This window comes from Nilaparvata lugens, chromosome X (assembly GCF_014356525.2).
Source record: "Nilaparvata lugens isolate BPH chromosome X, ASM1435652v1, whole genome shotgun sequence".
NCBI lineage: Eukaryota > Metazoa > Arthropoda > Insecta > Hemiptera > Delphacidae > Nilaparvata > Nilaparvata lugens.
The window spans coordinates 3,417,942-3,437,044 of NC_052518.1; the positions used below are offsets into that span (position 1 = coordinate 3,417,942).

Sequence of the window (19,103 nt, forward strand, 5' to 3'; positions counted from 1 at the left end):
GTGAAGGCAGTCCGGACGAATTGGATAAACTAGAAGTCCGACATCCGACTATCTTGTGTCATCGACTAGACTAGACTGAAGTTGTAGAGCTAGTTGGAGCGTAAGTGGTGTTTTTAATATTGGAAATATTGTTGGATTACTAGTCTGATAGTGAATGGTGTGCTTTATATGCGATCACTCAAGTATTGTTATATGTAATACAGTATTATAGCATAACCAATCTATCGTTACTCCATGGTAATTTACAGATTTTGCGAGCCCTCTCTTGAAAAGCTTCTCTACATTGGTGATTATTTGAGCTGACACCTTATCAGTCGGTGTAATATTGAGCTGATATTTTGTCTTCTATGAATTTACCTGTATGCCTTGAAATTTTAACGCAGGTAGGTAGGCCTACTTCAGATCCTTGTTGAAGAGTAAACTAGGTACGGTATAGGCAAAAAACTTCCCTCTTACTAAATTTATTTTCCTTCAGGATCAAGAGCTACCGTACCTACCTAATTTGTTATGATATTACATCCTATTACTTATAATGTTTGTTAAAAATTGCAGACTTCACATAAAAGTGTAGATTCAAGCTCTTATAGCCTAAACTATTGATCCATAACATTTTTAATCTTCCATCGTTGAATACTTCAAGATTTGTTGATCCTTCCCTATATTATACCGAAGACCATTGTCGTCTCTAAGAACGTGAATAAGAGATTATAGTGCAAGAACCAATACCACACAGAATCTGATTTTTCTGTTGTGAAATCTCAAGCCAATAATTTCTTTATTAAAGCCTTTATTTCTTTCTGAAGTACAATGCAGATTCTTTTGAAAATTTTTGGATGTGGATTTAAGGTGTGGGAAATGATTATTTTTGTGCCAAAACTTCAAATACTCCAGTACTGTACAAATTTATTTCACTGAAAGAAAAATTCATTTTGAAATTGGTGGCAATAATTTCATATTTTCCCAATAGGATTCGCAGCACTGAGTTTCGACCAATAGTGGCTCGTTTCACTGTCAACTTGATCTCATCTGTGTAGAAGCTGCTCCCAGAAGGCTACGCATCGATTTGCGCATGTCACTTGAGGATAATGCAAATGGCGGCCGTTGTTATTGTCTCGTAGCGTTTTATCACTTTGTCCATTATTATGTCGGATTTTTCAAAGTTTATCATTGAAATGGCGTGAGTTTGTCGATGGTTATAATTTTTGTGCAAGTTGAGTGTTATATTGAAGTGTAGTGCAATGGTGTTATGTTTTGAAAGACGTATTTAATGGATACTCAAAAAACTGGTGAGTTTGATTTTTCCCGTATTTAAGTGATGACCATTTTTGATAGGTTTCGTTGCTATTATTGCTAGTCTCGATTACCCAAGTGGAACTATGCCAGACATCCAAAGTTTAGGAATATTTCTTCGCGTCAATTTTTACATCAATTATTGCGTCTAAACGATTGTAAGCGCCAGATAATAATAATATTACATCCACTTTAGCATGCTGTAGGATACACCTCCCCTCAACAAAATGGTGGTCTTCGTTTTCCTTCGGACAGCGGAAAGTATTCACCACAAATAATGCTTCCCGAAACTCAATTTATCTTTTCAAATATTTCAAAGGAATTATCTCAGAATCTATAATTATAATTTCAACAATTATTTTAACTTGAATTTGGAAGCTTCAATCTTTTGGTTATGTCAGATTTCTTGGTGGGGTAGCACTTTTCAGAACAAATACACGTTTTGTTACGATATTTTCTGAAATATGTTGCTAGATCTTCTAGATAACAGTTATCAATCCTCTATAGTTGAGAAAGGATAGATTTTTGTATAAAAATTGCGCATTTCACAAAAATTTCATGCAGCCATTTCAATCAAACAATATTGTTTTTATACCGCGGTCATCTTGGAAACTGATTACCTCAGTTATCCCAATCCTTCAATGCATGACTTATCTATTAATCATGTTTGAAATAGAATTTATGTAAATGTTTCTTATTCATGATGCTCTTCTTAATTTATAATACGTATAGTTGAAGAAACTTCATTTTTGAAAATAGAGCAATGTAGGTCAAACGATTTCAGAACATTTGATTTTCATAAAAGTCTTCCCAAATATTTTTTTCTCTCCATTTCCCGAATTCTTCCCGAAATAGGCTTGATAAAACCTAATGAATTCGGTAGAATTCATCTGATTTCCGTCGGGTTTCTTTACTTTAGAGATCAAGTATAACATATTCTAACCTTAACTATGCTCGTTGTTTCAACCGAAAATGATGATTTTCCAATATGTTCTTCTGTTAATTCCTGATTTCAATTTACTGACATAATCTTGCTAATGATGAACTTCTTAGTTCACTTCTATATTAGTGGACGTATGGTGTTTAAAATCTGCAAGTCGCCCTTTTGATTGTCGAAGTTCCAAGCCAATACATTTTTATTTCAATTTTGTTTTGAAATACTTACTACATTCGTGGATATAAGGCTATTTTTTCTTGATTGAAATTCATTGTTGTCGATGTGATATGGAAATTTGTTTATACTAACCTAGCCCAACATATTGTTCAAAAGTTTGCCATTTGCCTATCTTACTTTATTCTAGTTAGTTACTGTTCTAAGGTTCTGGTCATCCACAAATCTTTCCATTGGATCAGTTATGGCCAAAAAAGCTTAATAAATTACTGTCTTAGTATCTTACATAATATTATGTCACAGACATTCCTTCCTATAAAATATATTTGGTACCGTATTTCATTTAATTGCTATGAAATCTATTTTTAAATCTTAGTAAAGGGAGCTATAATCATAATGATGATAATACAATATATCAAATCCTAATTATGCTTTGTTGATTCTTTGTCAACCAGAAAAATTGAAGTTGTCATAACGGAAAATGACAGACTAGAGTATTTTACTGGGGGTGCTATTATGAGTTATGCTCGGTGTTGAAATTGTATTTATCGTGAGGTGCATAATTATGCTACGTTTAGTCATTTATTTATACCAGCTGTATCTGTACAATTTGCATTAGAGTTGAGAAATATTTTAGGCCTATTCTACATTAGTCCCATCATAAAGCAAGGAAAATCTATCCACACAAATCATCGCTTATTCCACTGTATTGCTCAATTTACGTTTTCAATCCTTTGGAATAGTTATACTGTACTGGCATTTCCATGATTGGAATTAGATGGTCCTTGTTGATTAACCAAGATTGTATTGATAACGCTTGATTAGGTTAGAACAATCTTAAAAGATTGACAGGTTAGGTTATGTTGCCAATATATGATAGTGTATAGGAAGACTGCAAGCATTGCCATTTAGTGAATATTATGAGAGAGGTGAATATTAATTTTAGAGCGGTGTATATAATATATTAGAGGAAAGAATCGGCTTATACCCATACAGGATAGGAAATTCACGAATGATGCATCACCACGTCTGAACGAGCCTACTGGACTGATTAACTTGAAATTTTGCATATAGGCCTAGATTATTAATTTACAAAGGATGGTTATAGTCCTTTTTCAAATTCTTCAAGATTTCAGTATTTCAAGTATTCAATTAGACCCTTAACGGAGGACGGGTTACCTACTAATGCTCAATAATTTACTATTATCACTTTGAATATACGTCTTCTATTAAGATTTTTTCTTAATATCTCAATGTATGTTCTCATCTAAAGCTTGACAGGTTAGGTTATGTTGACAGGATATACTAGTGTATATGAATGCGAATAACAGCCCTTTTTAATGTATTCACTTCCTATAAGAGCGGTTTATATTATGCTCAACAATTTACTATTATCACCTTCAATTTTTTCATTAACTTTTTTTTCTTGATAATTATGAAGAACTTTGTGATGTTGAATTGGGAACAGTTTTGGGCTATAATGCCTGTTGTTCCCATACCTGTATGTATGTATTCTTTTGTAAATAAATAAATACATTACTGATAAAAACCCATTACTGCTGTTGCTCGTGAGGATTAAATAATACAGTTTACAAGAATAAAAGTTTTTTGTTACTACCTACAGTGATTTTTTGAGCAGGTCATTCACTATCCGACTAGCTTAGTGGCCCAACATTAGATGTTGGATCGTACCGTTAATGGGGTTGTTGGATGTTTAAAGTCTACTCGGACTAGTTGGATCAACTAGAGGTCCAACACGAAGGTCCGACATCCGACTAGCCTTTGTCTTCCATCGACTAGACTGGAGTTGTGAATTATTTAAAATTTTACCCGAAATATTCTTCATTCCATGCATTTAATCATTAGAATAATTGTGAGTATGTCAACAATCAGATCCTTATTAGAATTTTGAATATTAAAATTACTGTAAATTATGTAAACATGCCTAAATATTGAAATTCACCAAGGCTGATGAAAGGAATGCCAATGAAGATGAGTTGCGATAATACAGAAATACTAAATTTATTTAGAAAAATATATTCGTATTCAGGCCGAAAAGTTCATACTCTTAGTTCTGTGTAAAGGAAATCTTCAAAACCAATAAGAAAAGTATAAAATATTACTGATAAGGGGTAAGGATTACGAATGATATTCATAGAGTATGTGCTTGGCTTTTTCACTTTCTCCTGAAGATATGTCTCAAAGTTTAGTTATTTTTTGTCAGATTGAGCGTGCTAGGATATGAAACCTCTCTCCTGCTTGGCCCTTCACGCTCATTGGACCAATTTGGGGCTTAAGTTATTTTTTATTTATTTTTATTCAATGTTTATTTATTGTGAAAAAGTATACTCTTATTAGGTAACTACAATAGTAACAGAAGATTTCCTTTATTCACTATTAGTTCTTAAAGCTGACCACTGACCAATTAAGTTTCCAGATAATGGAATATGCTTCAATTTTTAATGTTTTTCACTATTTCTGTCCAGTAGTTTCAAATGGATAAAATATGTTTCAAGCTCATGGATTTATATACTATATAAATTGTTGAAAAGTTTAAAAATTATAACTTCCCAAGTGGCTTGTTGATTACGTTTGCAAACTCTTCAATGGGCATTCCTTTCAGTTGAAAACTCTTTGTTAAACTTTACCTTGGTCAACTCTATGAAATCTTTCCTGGTTTTCCAAGTTTCCCCTTGTTTATACGGTTTTGATTAGGTATTATTAGAAGGTAAAAACATTATGGCCTTTCTAATATGAAGTACGCAGTATGGTAAAGCAAGCAGTTGAAACACGTGTTTCTTGTTCTCTCTATCGATTGGTGAGAATCTATGAGAGTATAGTAGTATTCATACAGTTATAATGACAGTATTTGATAATATTAGTGCTCATACGACAAAGCATATAGTGCCTTTTCTAGCTCTTATACATTGCCAGATTGTTTTTTAACAACATAGTATTGTAATTGATTAACAAGATATTTTATCCTTATTATGAAAATTCATTATTTTTAATCATTAACCCTTGACAAATAAAACATATCTTTTAACAAGAATGAAGAGTCAATATTTCATGAGGTACAGGTATCAGCTATCCTCTGTAAAAAGCAGTGGCAAGGCAGAGAATAGGCAACGCTGTTCTCCTATCTTTCTCCACTGCCATTATAACCTCACTTTACCGTCGCCAAAGAGACAGAGACAGGCACTCCATTGACATGCTATAGGAACAACGTGCCTACCCATTTCATTCGTACCGTTAAATAACAAAGCTTTCGGCAGGAATTTGAATTTCGCTTCATAGTTGGAATTCTATTCCTATCATACCTTATCTGTTAATTTTTTACTAGTACAGTATCACAATATTGTGGTATACACATTTCGAGTTCTTGCGTCAGCTCTATCAAATTTCGGTGAACCACAGTTGTTTAAATATGTACATCATGATTGAATGATGGTTGTCAATGTATTGATTACATGGTATTTTCTATGTTTTTACTTCCATTTGACACACATTTTTTATGATAGGTTGTTTTAAATAGTTTGTTATAATAGATTTGTAGACCTACTGTATTTAAAGATTCTGATACAGAATTGTAGGTTATGTTTTGCATGAATAGCCGCAGATATCCTTCAGCAACCAGCTGATTATTTTGTCTGAGAATACTGAACAAGTCTGTTAAGTGCTGTTCATATCTGTGTGGTCATTTTCTGGTATCTGCCAATTCTAATTACATTGAATAATACTTATCGATCGAGATTATGTATGAGAGTGTAACTCATTGTTATTATAGATAAGAATCGTAGCAACCCAGATTGTGAAAGCCTTTCGCTTCATAAATCTGCCATGACATTAGTAATCGCTCCAGTCTCGCTATCAAATCAAATTAATAATATTGTTAGAGACCCTTTCTGTTGATGGTTTTATGATTGTAATGCAAAATCGATAGTAATTCGAGTTGTATGCTGATAGTGGCGTAGTTTCCTCCATATTCATCCTATTATCTGGAAGCACCCTTTGTAGTAATAGCTACAAAAGGTTGTAAAGAATGGAATATATTATTAGTTCAGTATTAGGGCAAATGACATGCGATGGCAGGCTCTTGTCAATTCCTGGATTTGCTTCATTTCGAGAAGCTTTGTTAGACTTGTCATTTTATAGTTTTTATAATGCAGTATCTACCTACGACAATTAACTTAAGCTATTTCGTTCATTGTGTGTATTTGAAGATGTTTCAAACCAACATCAGTAACACAATAGGACATAACTCAATGAATGATGAATCTTATGGAGGTATTTGCTGTTTGTTGTATTTGTTTATCTGATCGAGGGTTCTACTGGCGCTATCGTTGAAGTCCTAGGATAACCTCTACAAAAGAAGGATTCCATGGCCATTGTTTCTATGAAACAATCTACAGTTTATTAAGGTTCATTTTGTGAGGTGTAATTAATAAAAACATCTACTAAGTGCAATACTGTATGTAGCTAACGGTATGCAGTTTGTCAAAAGTGGAAGAAATAAACTTTTCAGATATGTGAAGAAATTATAATATTCAAAGTCTAAGGCTTTTGAAAGCTGAATAAAAAATACACTAGATTATAGAATCTAGATGTATAATAGATAAATGTAGGTATGTATAATAACAAAGTCAACACTTCTTTTAAAAAGTATGCTTGGGTGAGTTAGGTTAGGTTAGATTAAATTTGCTGGGATGAAAGTAGCAGGAAGAGTTCTATGGCATTTTTCAAGTCTGTGTTGAAAACTGCATGCTATTGAGGTCAGTATCATTGAGTTTTATGTAAACAGGCTGCACTATTATGCAGTAAACATCCTTCGATCAGTTGACAATTTGCGCCACTTATGAGTCACCAAAGTAATGATATAGAAATTCGTAAAGCTTTCAGTCTTTATTCCAGTTTATAATTATAGTTTTTAGATTAGTGTGGTGTAAAGGATTAAAGTGTGTGTTTAGAGTATCGTTTAGTTTTTCATTGATTACACAGTGATCGTTGATTTTTTGGCTAAACAGCTTACAATTTCTTTCGTTTCTTCACTTAATTTTCATCCACTATTAACTATTCTCTAGGATTCTTTTTCGCTGTATGTAATGAAAACTAACGGCAATTAGGATCTAGGGTAAGTCAATTTATCATCCACAATTTTATAAATGTGTATTTTTTATTTTCTTATTATTTGCTCTGAAAATTCAGTATTCAAGAAACTTTGCTCAATCATACATATAGTAGTAGCAGTGATGCATAATATTTGTTGCCATATCTTACCTAACCCAACCCTAAGTATCGACATCTTGTAATGTGTCCCAACATTGATAAATCCTATTGAGGATATTCATAAGATTGAAGAATCAAACCTGCATTTATGATGAATGCCACATTAACATGGGAACAGAATGTAGACATTATCCTGCAATTGACTGTCAAGAGTTACATATCTGATCCACAAGCTGAGTAAAAAATATAAAAGATGTAATAACTTCAGCTAAGCTACTTGGTATCATTCTGGATACAAAATTAACATGGACATGCCACATTGACTGGTTATGTGGTCGGCTCAGCAGAGTGGTTTTTCTTATAAGACGTCTGAGAACTCTTGTTCCTCAGCAATATTTGAGGACGTCCTACTTCGGGTTTTCCAGAGTTTAATTTAATATGGGCTTATTCTATGGGGCGGAGCAGCCAATACTAGTAGGGTGCTGCTTCTTCAGAAAAAAGTAGTGAGGCTTATGGCCAATGCTGACTACCTCGCTCATTGTCGTCCAATATTTGTCTCGATTGAGGTTATGACTGTGTTCAGCCTGTACGTCATGCAACTCCTGGTCAGGGTCAGGGATGAGATGGATGTTCTTGAATGTAGGTCTAAAGGTGCGTACAGATATACGCGCCGCGAACATGAGCAATTCACTTTTAATCAGCTGATGCCAAGCTTTTTATATCTGTATCTTACCGTTTCTGTAAAAATACAGATATAGTCAGCTGATTAAAAGTGAATTGCTCATGTTCGCGGCGCGTATATCTGTACGCACCTTAAGATACACAGGCATTTCACCAGACAAGCATGTAATCTGAATGTTCCTTTTGTCAGGTTAAAAAAACTTTAAGGACATTATAGAATATTATCAATCAAGGCATTCAATAAGCTGCCTGTTAGTGTGAGAAATATGAATCAAGCCAGTTTTAAAAGTTAAAAAGCTACTAACAGAAAACCCATTATAGGATTTTATTCTTGACGACACCTAATGTACTTTAAATTGTATTTATTGGTGGATTAACGTATTCTATTCTATTCTGAGGAGTCATGTTTCTTTGGAGTACCTGGCTAGCAGGTCTATCGTCTGACGTTGCATGGTTACTGCAGACCTTGGCCTCTTCCACTGCCATATCAATTATGGTATTGAGCTTTGGGGTCATGCAGAAAATTCCTGCTCTTACAGAAGAAGGTTCTCCGGATCATCACCACGTCTCATCGGCTGGAACACTGTGCGCCAATCTTTGGGAGACTGAAGATTATGACAGTCAGTATCTGTTTAGTTCGCTTTTACTGTTGAGAAGAGACATACCTTTCAACAAAGAGGACATGTACACAGCTACAACACAAGGAGGAATGACATTGATTTGCCTCATGTCAAACTGACTCGATCACATAATAGCTTCCCTGGCCGTGTACTCAAGATTTTCAACAGACCGGTGTATTTCGGTGAGCAGGAGGAAAAGATCTTGGAAAGGACATCTTGTGAGAAGTCTGGCACTCTACTCCCTCGAGGCAATACAGTAATTTGTTTTAACTCTATGACTGACGTCCCATCTTGAGTTTATTTCTTCATAAGTTTTTACTATTTTGATGTAATCTATCCAGTAAATACTGGTCATGGATGGAGACTATTGAATACTGAAGACGTATATATATGTGGACAAATAGCACGGCCTTTTTTTCTCTTTTCACTCGACAGGATTGCATTATTATTTAAGACCTTCAACTTTGGAACCCTTCCAGTGTCACATCATTTTTGCTTAACTTCATCTTTTACCTCTGAAAAGTGTCTTTATTCATACAATTCCAGAAACGTGATTCGTTTTAATTTAAATACAAATGACTGTTGAAGTTGGGTCGTAGAATGTATTTGTTAAGTTTTGTCGCTCATTTGATGCATCCTCTATGATGACCTTGAATAGCTAAGTGAAATGAACTATCATTCGATAGTGAATATCTTATTTATTACTTTCAAGGCGCATTCATTCAGGACATTAGCAAACCCTCATTCAGACCAGGTATTGAAATACATAATTTTCAATTTAGGTTTTTCTTCTACCATTCTTCTTCGTTGGCTACGCCTATATGGGGTCGGCATTCACTCCTTCAGCCGTTTCCAACTTCTACAATATTTTAATCTTTTCATCTACAATACTTGGATTTAAATTAATTTTGAGATTAAATAGTCTGAAATGACCAAGTTTCTTTCTATTTTCGTTCTACAGTGGGAGGAAATCAGCTATTAAAAACCAAAACGTTTGGTATAAAATAGTGGTACTTTTTGACAACACCGGAATCAAATTACATTTCAGTAGGTGCGGTAGTTGACTAGGTGAAAAATTCGCTGGATGACCAATTTAGTACTGGAAAAATGCTCCACTCATAGGTTTTTTGAACATACTCTGGAGCAATTTTTGATAATTCTGTTCAATCGACCATTTTACATTTACATCTAGTATTTATTCAATTTGATGACAACTCTAGTAATAAATAATGAAAGACAGTTCACTTGTTCAACGATTTAAATCAGAGCTGTAAACATTTTTATGTGAACAGATTTATTACATTCACTCTTGAAGCTACTGTGATGGAGATTCAGTTAGAGTATTATAAATGAATTAGCAATAACGTTTTTGAATAAATCGATTTTGATCTGTATTTACAGTAGTAACTTTTCTGATACGTTGGTAAGTTATTATAAAAACACTTTTTCTATGTATTTTAACACGACATGCAGTCAATTATTAAGTAAATATTAAAAACTTTTACTTACTGACTGGAGTACTTTCAATTGCCTGGCAATCATTTTCAACAGTGACTAATAATTGACTGCATGTCGTGTTAAAATACATAGAAAAAGTGTGTTTATACAAAGCAGCTCGGAATGGATCAAGAAATCATCACCTTTATTATAAAAATTGAAACAACCATTCAAATTAATATATTGGATTAGATTCTCGATGATCTTTCTAATATTACAACTATTATGGAGTTGAGTAACGATATAAAAAATGAATTGAGAGGGAATTGATAATTTCTGATAACATCATTCAATATATAGTTTGTGAGTATGAGATATGAAGAATATTACTATCTCGTACTATTTTTCTGTTATTTTTAGTTCGCCTCCATGGTGCACATTGGGTAACGCTAAATGGACTAGCAAATAATGGCGGTCAGACTAACTTATGTTCTCCTGACCGAAAACTACACATCTCAAAGAATTTGGAAATGTACAGTTTATATCTAGACATTTGGGACTCATTAGCTATAGCCTATATTTGTTGTGTATCTGCCATACGCTAAATAAATAAATATAAATGTTGAAAATCAAATTCATTCAGTATCAGATGCTGAAGTATTTTTACTCAAATGTTATCTTATTGTTTAATTAGAAGAAAAAATAGTTTCTCATACATTAGACACGTTTAGGTGGCCAGTCAGTCAATCCCTAGGTTTACTTCAAGATAAGTTTCTCTGGTGGTAACACTAAACATTATTTATACTAGTCAAATAATATAAATTTTTCAGGATAGTAGTTTAATTTGATCAGGCTTTTTCCTCTGGAAATCTCTGTCTTTTTTCAGTTTATGTAGTCAAATAATATCAATTTTTCAGGATAGTAGTTTAATTTGATCAGGCTTTTTCCTCTGGAAATCTCTGTCTTTCTTAGTTTTTAGTTTTGTATAACATCTCTGAAATCTTGCTGAATATTGTGTATGTTCAATGCATAATATTGAATTGTGCTCAGTTCAATAAAATATTGGAGTATTTCTAGTTACTTGTAGTTTAATTTTCAAACTTACAGTACATTACTGTATCATGAAAATTATTTCCGCTTCTCCCACGTACAAAAGTAAACTATTTGTTCTATTTTCATCCAATAGACCGCAATGGAGGTGTAAGGTTCTTGATTTCCATTGCGATCAATTTCCTCGCTCATTTCCTACTCTAGATTATCAGTTTGATCAGTGTCTCTACGTGACCAAAGTACATTCGGCCTACTGGCTAAATTTATGGTATGCGTTTTTCATTGGGATCATGGAATATAATCTCCAGACCAGCAGTTGATGTACTCAGCTTACATACGTTTTGACACGCTTATTCCTGTAGATGATTATTCCCAACCAGAATCGTTTAATGTAATATATAAGTGTTTGGTTCACTTGTTGAGTCAATATTTTTAATCACCCTATTGCATTAATGCATTATTGGTGTTGGAGCGTGTTGAATCAGTCGATTGTGAAGTTGAAAATGCGTTCTTTTCACTTGACACCGTACTCCAATGCACACTAACTCCAGAAATAAGTTTAACTATAGAAAGTAACACACACACAATAATAGTGAATTTGTTGAACCAGTGTATTTAAGGTCTGATTTGAAATTTTTGCGTGTATTCTTGATTATCAAGCAAATGCGATCTCTCCCTTCAGATAAAATTATTTACAAATTCTAACTATAAAAACAAATGATCAAGTTTTTCAATCTCCGATAGTAGTAACAGTATTCGGCTCCAATCATAAACAGCAGGCTGGAGGCTTTGGCTGTTGCAGGATACGTTTATATTTTACTAAAATGTGAATATTATTCATTTATAATATTAATTTTCGCAGATATCATTGACTTTCGGATGCAGTGCTCTGGCTGGGCTCATCATTAGGGGGATGAAGCTCTTCAACTGGTGAGTTTGTTTTACAAAATATTTTCTGTTTTCTGATAATGAAAAGTACTCCAATAATCTTTGTAATTTTAATCATCATCTTCGACCATAATCCTCATCAATCAAAATCACTTTCTTTTGAAAAATACAGTAAATCGTTGTGAAATTATAGATTTACTAATCATCAACTGATATCTGCTGGATAAATATTAACTTACATGCTTCAAAGCAAATATCATACCTTCCTGTTCATGGATTTTCATATTCATAGTATTTTTTAAATTTTACTCCTATGAACGATGTATTGGTTTTAGGTAGTTTTTCATTTGCAAGAGGATATCATTCTTTGATTTATTTGTGTACTATTTAATTCGAAAGTAAATATTACAGTAAGGTATACATTTACCTTGCCAGGCCGGGAATACACTGTTATTCCATATTAATTTTACATAATTTGTAACCTAAAAACGCCAGAAATCAGCTGTTCCCTGTTTAGTGTAGTGAAAGAAATAATGAAATGTCTGCCATGACGTGGCAGCGAATCAAATTTAAAATGTGTATACCTTGAACAAATTTACAAATACATCTGAATAGTGTTGATACCATGAAATTGATATGAAAGATTATAGGCCTATAATAGCGAAGACTTTAACCTTGGAAGAGTTTATATTTCAAACTTAATTCATAGAAAAAATTCAATTCTTGAATTCTGATTTGGCAGTAGTAACAAAAATATGTTGCTATTTCTAGTTAATAGTTTGAACGTATAGCCTGCTTTCTCAAGTAAAATAATGTCCGGCCAGGATAGCCGAGTCGACTTGGGCTCAACTCACACTTATGCGACTTGGGTCGAGAAGAGACTCGACTCTAGTCGATAGCATGTGTTTTCAAATGTTGACACTCAGACCAGTCGATTCTAGCATAGAGAAACAATGGCGTAAGTAGATATCCCATGGTATAGGGCGTTTATGTCACAACTTTTACTGTTATCTCAAGCTGATTACTGTTGATTATTGTCGATTTTTACTGTCTTGTTGGGGTGAGAGTGTATGAACGGCACAATATGAGAGACTAACCAGTGTCACACAGCTTCACGGGAAAGAATTACATGAATTATCGGCTTGAGATAACAGAAAAAGTTGCGATATAAACGCCCTATACCATGGGATTTCTACTTACGCCATTATTTCTCTATGATTCTAGTCTCTGCGACGTCTCCAATTGGAAACACAAATGCTCTCGACTAGAGTCGAGTCTCTTCTCGAACTGAGTCGCGCAAGTGTGAGTTGAGGCTAAGGTGTTGCACCCTTCAGTCTGCTAGCGCTACCTGGTAGTGGGTTCGAATCCCATGGATTAGGAATGGACGTTTTTCATCTCATCAAATCATCCACACATTCTCCATTACCAAAGCACAGTCTTCTAGCGCTACCTGGTCGTGGGTTCGAATCCCGCCGGTAGGCATGGACGTTTTTCATCTCATCAAATCATCCACACATTCTCCGTTACCAAAGCACAGTCTTCTAGCGCTACCTTGTCGTGGGTTCGAATCCCATGGATTAGGAATGGACGTTTTTCATCTCATCAAATCATCCACACATTCTCCGTTACCAAAGCACAGTCTTCTAGCGCTACCTGGTCGTGGGTTCGAATCCCGCCGGTAGGCATGGACGTTTTTCATCTCATCAAATCATCCACACATTCTCCATTACCAAAGCACAGTCTTCTAGCGCTATCTGGTCGTGGGTTCGAATCCCGCCGGTAGGCATGGACGTTTTTCATCTCATCAAATCATCCACACATTCTCCATTACCAAAGCACAGTCTTCTAGCGCTACCTTGTCGTGGGTTCGAATCCCATGGATTAGGAATGGACGTTTTTCATCTCATCAAATCATCCACACATTCTCCATTACCCAAGCACAGTCTGCTAGCGCTACCTGGTCGTGGACTCGTTTGATCATCTCATCAAATCACCCTCGCTTTCTGCATCACCCTCGCTCAAGCTAAACGCTTTTAAGCTCTTGTGGATATCATCCGAAATTTAAATAACAAAGTATGCTTAGTGTGCTTAATTTATGTTGATGTTTTATTTACAGAGATGGCAGCAGATAGTGATGGAGGCGTAATACAACTGCAGCAGAATCTTGTTGAGACGGTTATAACGTGTGAAGGAGATCTCAAAGATCCGTTGTTCCCTCACAAGTTCAAGAAGATCCTTCACAAGCTGCGACTCTTACTGTGTAAAGGTAAGAAAATTGAGTTTTTCAAATCTAAGGGCCGTATGAAGATGCTCGGTTTGCACTGTGTCTAGAGTAAACACGTTCAAATTTTAGCTCCGTTTAAATCACCAAACGGTATGCTGAATAGAAACGAAATAATAGTTATTTTTGCAACTAGTGCGCAAAGTGACAGTTTGCTGCACCGAAAGAAACGTTTACGCACGAACCGTAGGCGAGTGCGGAATGATGGTTTCTTGAGTGCAGCAAACGAACTTTGCGCACACATTTCACATTAAATTTTTCCTACAGTTACCATTGAATATGAAAAGTGGGTAATTATGGGTAAAATTCCCTGAAATCCATCAAATGTTTTTCTGTGTAATTTTATTATTGATAAAAACCTTAATTTATTGTCAAATTGAATAATAATAATTGAATTATAATGATTAGTAATTCAATTGAAAATTTATGTGACTGCTTGAAGGGGGTTTATCTTATGTAAGCATTGAAATGACTATAATCAAGGCACATAATGGCAAGGCAACGCTGTTCTCCACTGCCATTATAACGTGGGCCTCACTATGAGTGTTACCAACTTAATTTTGATTTTGCTGCACTGGTGCTCCATAAAACCTACTACTAGCTATTTTGCGTTGTCATTCTGCAAATCTGGAGTACGCAAAGTTCTCACTTTGCGCACTAGTGCGGAAAAATGATTCTTTGCGGCCTGCAATCAGTGCAGAAATGGTCAATTTTCAAGGTATCTGTAGGAAAACGTTTATTTTTAAAGGCTTTATTGAAGCACAACTATGGCCCGTATTAGACTAGGTAACCAGGCTGCGTCACTTGTGACCCGACTAGTTGCTGGGCATTAGTTCTTATGGCGCTTATTACATTACAGTAACCGGTTGCGTCTCAAGCGTTTGGTGACTGACTGGCTACTCTCCACCGTAACCACACGAGTCACCGCTGGGTGACCAACATTATCACTGGGTATTGAATCAAATGACATCTGTTACACACAGTCACCACTTTTGCGTCACCATGACTGTATTTTTGTGTTCTGCGAGTTCAGTTTGTTTGATGCTAGTGTAGTGAGCGGTAGAATGTCTGAAAAATATGAAGAAAAGCTGCTTCTTGCTCTTTTGTTGAAGAAAATGAGGTGACGGGCAAGGAAAATGCACGTGCAACCGATAGAGAAACAAAAGGACTGTTTTAGACCTTTTTTTGACAAACTTTGTAATGACGAAAACAAATTTTTCAATTACATGAGAATGTCAAAATCCTACTTTTTTGAACCGCTTTCACTAATAAAGGTAGACATAACCGGAACTAACACCAGAATGAGGAAATGTATATTTCGCCAGAAGAGAAACTTGTCATTACTTTGAGGTAAGTAAAAAAAATTACTTTAAGTAAGTAAACCAGTAGGTTTACTGGTGATTGCTCACTCATGGCGACGTGGCTGGCTGCCTGTACAATAACCGGTGACACCGTCTGGTTGTCTAGTCTAATACGAGCCTATGAGTTGGCTGGCCTGATTCATCATATTATCCAATCAGAATCCACAAACAAAACGTAAACATTGATCTTATGATTTTGTGAGTATTTATAAAGTTAAAAGACCTATTGGAGAATGAATGTTTAAAGTAAAAAATTATTATTTTCAAAGCCCTTGAAAAATTTCTTTTTCAGTATTGATTGAAAGGGAGAAGTATGTATGACAGCACATTCTCTATTAGTCATAAAAGTTGGGTTATGCTCAATACTGGTTCACTGATTGCTAGTTTAAACGCCCAAATTCGGGCGTTCACTTTTGAGCCAGTTTAAACGCCGTTTACTGGCTTGAGATGGAATCAGCTTACGGATCCACTGTTTAAACTCTAGTTTAGCCATTGATGGGCTAAACGCTGTTTAAACTGAGCATCTGCATACGGACCTTATTTAAATTAAATAAAAACACACATATGTTGTCAAATTCTACACAGTTTTATTCGGTACACGACCATGGTTTCGTGACCACACCGGTCACATTTCATTTCATTTCATTTCATTTCATTTCATTTCATTTATCGTCACATTACATCAATTTTTGAGTAACACTCATTTGACTGGTGACATGTCAATACTAGAACAAACTTGAAAGTAAAATAAATAAATACACTCTATGATGTATCTCATCAAATTCACATGGAAATGAAAGTCACAAAAAGTTAAGTTACACTCTACAGCCCCTTTTCACAAATTAAAATTCGGCAGCAGAGTATAGGGCTTTCTCTACTAGCATTTTTCTGACTGTTAGTTTGAATTTGTTTATTGAATCTAGATTTCTGATGGCTGCAGGTAATTTATTAAAATAACGTATTCCAGAGTAGAATGCAGTTTTTTCTAGAGCTGTGTGCCTGTGTACTGGAAAAGCAATGAGACTACTATTACGTGTATTATACCCGTGATTATCTGTGCAGAATTGAAATTTATCTAAATTCTGTTTAACAAAAACCAACAATTGATAGATAAAAATAGATGGTAGTGTTAGAATGTTTAGGTTTTTGAAGAATGCTTTGCAAGAATCTCTTGATCTCAATCCACAAATGACTCTTATTATTTTTTCTGGATTATAAAAATTTTACCGCTATCAACAGAATTTCCCCAGAAAATGGTTCCATAGCTCAGATATGAGTAGACATATGCGTAGTAGACGTTTTCAAGTTGACTTATTTTATTTATACTCATTTACTAGGTCAAAAACCTTTTGTTCTTCTGTCAAAAGATACTGGAGAAGGAAACGAGAAATCCATCTATAGTAGTGTTTGTAAACTTCAAGGGGTTGCTAAAGGTGCGTACAGATTTACGCGTCGCGAACATGAGCAATTCACTTTTAATCAGCTGATGCCAGTATCAGCTAAATGCTAATGCTGATGCTAATCAGCTGATTATATCTGTATTTTTACTACAGAAACGGTAAGATACAGATATAAAAAGCTTGGCATCAGCTGATTCAAAGTGAATTGCTCATGTTCGCGGCGCGTTTATCTGTACGCACCTCTAGAGTTTTCCAAGAGCAGGCTATTGTGTGTCTCTATGTAGATGACGCAAATGTCATCTTCTCAGGTGATACAGTGCAAAGTATAGAAGCAACATCCGCAACTGATTTTTCTCTTATGAATCGATTTCTTAATGACAGGAACCTTCTTCTAAATGGGGGGAAGTCAGTCGTGATTCCATTTTCGACGAATCAGAGAAAGAATGAAATTTGCCCAAATGTTTTCATTGTTGTTGGAATTAGTAAACAGTACACGATTCCTGGGTTTAGAAATCGACAGTAATTTATCCTGGAATAGTCATGTTTCTCAGGTAGTGAAAAAAATCTCCCCTGGGCTGTATGCTTTAAGACAAATGTCGAATAAATGCAGTCTTCTAACTATGAAAACTCTATATCACTCATTAATACACTCCCATCTGGCCTATGGTCTATGCATTTAGGGAGCCACGACCAAGAGTAATCTTGATAGAATTCTCATTCAACAGAAGAAAGCACCAAGAATAATGATGAATCTGAAAACACTGGACTCTGTAAAACAGGTTTTTTCGCAGCTTGACATTCTTACAGTTTACGGGAAATATGTATTTGATGTTATTATGTATGTTAGGAATTACCCCGTAGAAAAACTACGAAATGAGACTCATGGCTACTATACTAGATTTGGGAGGATAACGGAAAGGCACAGGTTAGAATTTTTCAAGAAAAAGACGCACTACATGGGAAGGAAATACTTCACAATGCTGCCTTTAGAATTACAGGCAATAGAGAACATAAACAAATTAAGTATAAAACTCAAGGAGTATTTAATGTCATTGAGTCTGTACTCTCTACAAGAGTTTACAGAACACACTGTAGGTTTGTGAATGTTATTTATCACTGCTATTTCTGTAGGAGGTTTAAGTCTGTTTTACACTACTTTTTTGTCGTGTTTGTTATGTTTTATTGACGCTGTTCCTAATGTACCTGTACATGATTATGAATAAAGACATTTCAAATCAAATCAAATTCTTTGTTAGAATATCGGTTGAACACTGATTTGAAAATGTTATTTTAAAGTTCATAGTCTGAGATTTTTAAACGTAGATTTCCAGAAATAATTGATTTTCCAAAGGATTTTGCGCAAAGATTCAAATAGCCTATACAGTATAATATCGTAAGTTATATGTCTATCAACAATAACTTACTCACTTTATTTTCGACGCTCTACAGCCCTGGGTGGGCCTATCAATAATTACTCATTAATAAAAATGTTGAACAGAAGTTGCGTAATATGTTGTAACGAATAACAATATGTATATTTTCAATAATAGGCATAGACATGTCTTGGTAACTCTCAATTTTAGCCTTGTTAAAAATAACAGTAATTTACAATATAAATTGTTCAATAAGTCGCCTTCAGCGATTAGCCTCCTACATGTGAGGGCTTTATGTATTTATTTATTATTTATTCAACTTTCCAGAAAAAAAACAGTAGAAAAAATTTCATTAAATTAATATTGAATATGTGTGTGAATTGCT

General features: G+C 34.7%; 1 protein-coding gene across 1 annotated transcript in view; it reads left to right on the forward strand.

Moving 5' to 3' along the window:
• Nucleotides 1–1,069: 1,069 nt before the first annotated feature.
• Nucleotides 1,070–19,103, forward strand: part of LOC111056571 (serine-rich adhesin for platelets) — a 54,117-nt gene continuing 36,083 nt past the window's right edge. The window contains exons 1-3 of the mRNA XM_022343949.2: nt 1,070–1,286; nt 12,278–12,345; nt 14,420–14,569. Coding sequence (XP_022199641.2) covers nt 14,422–14,569 — 148 coding nt within the window. The 5' untranslated portion in view covers nt 1,070–1,286; nt 12,278–12,345; nt 14,420–14,421. The remainder of the gene's footprint in view (nt 1,287–12,277; nt 12,346–14,419; nt 14,570–19,103) is intronic.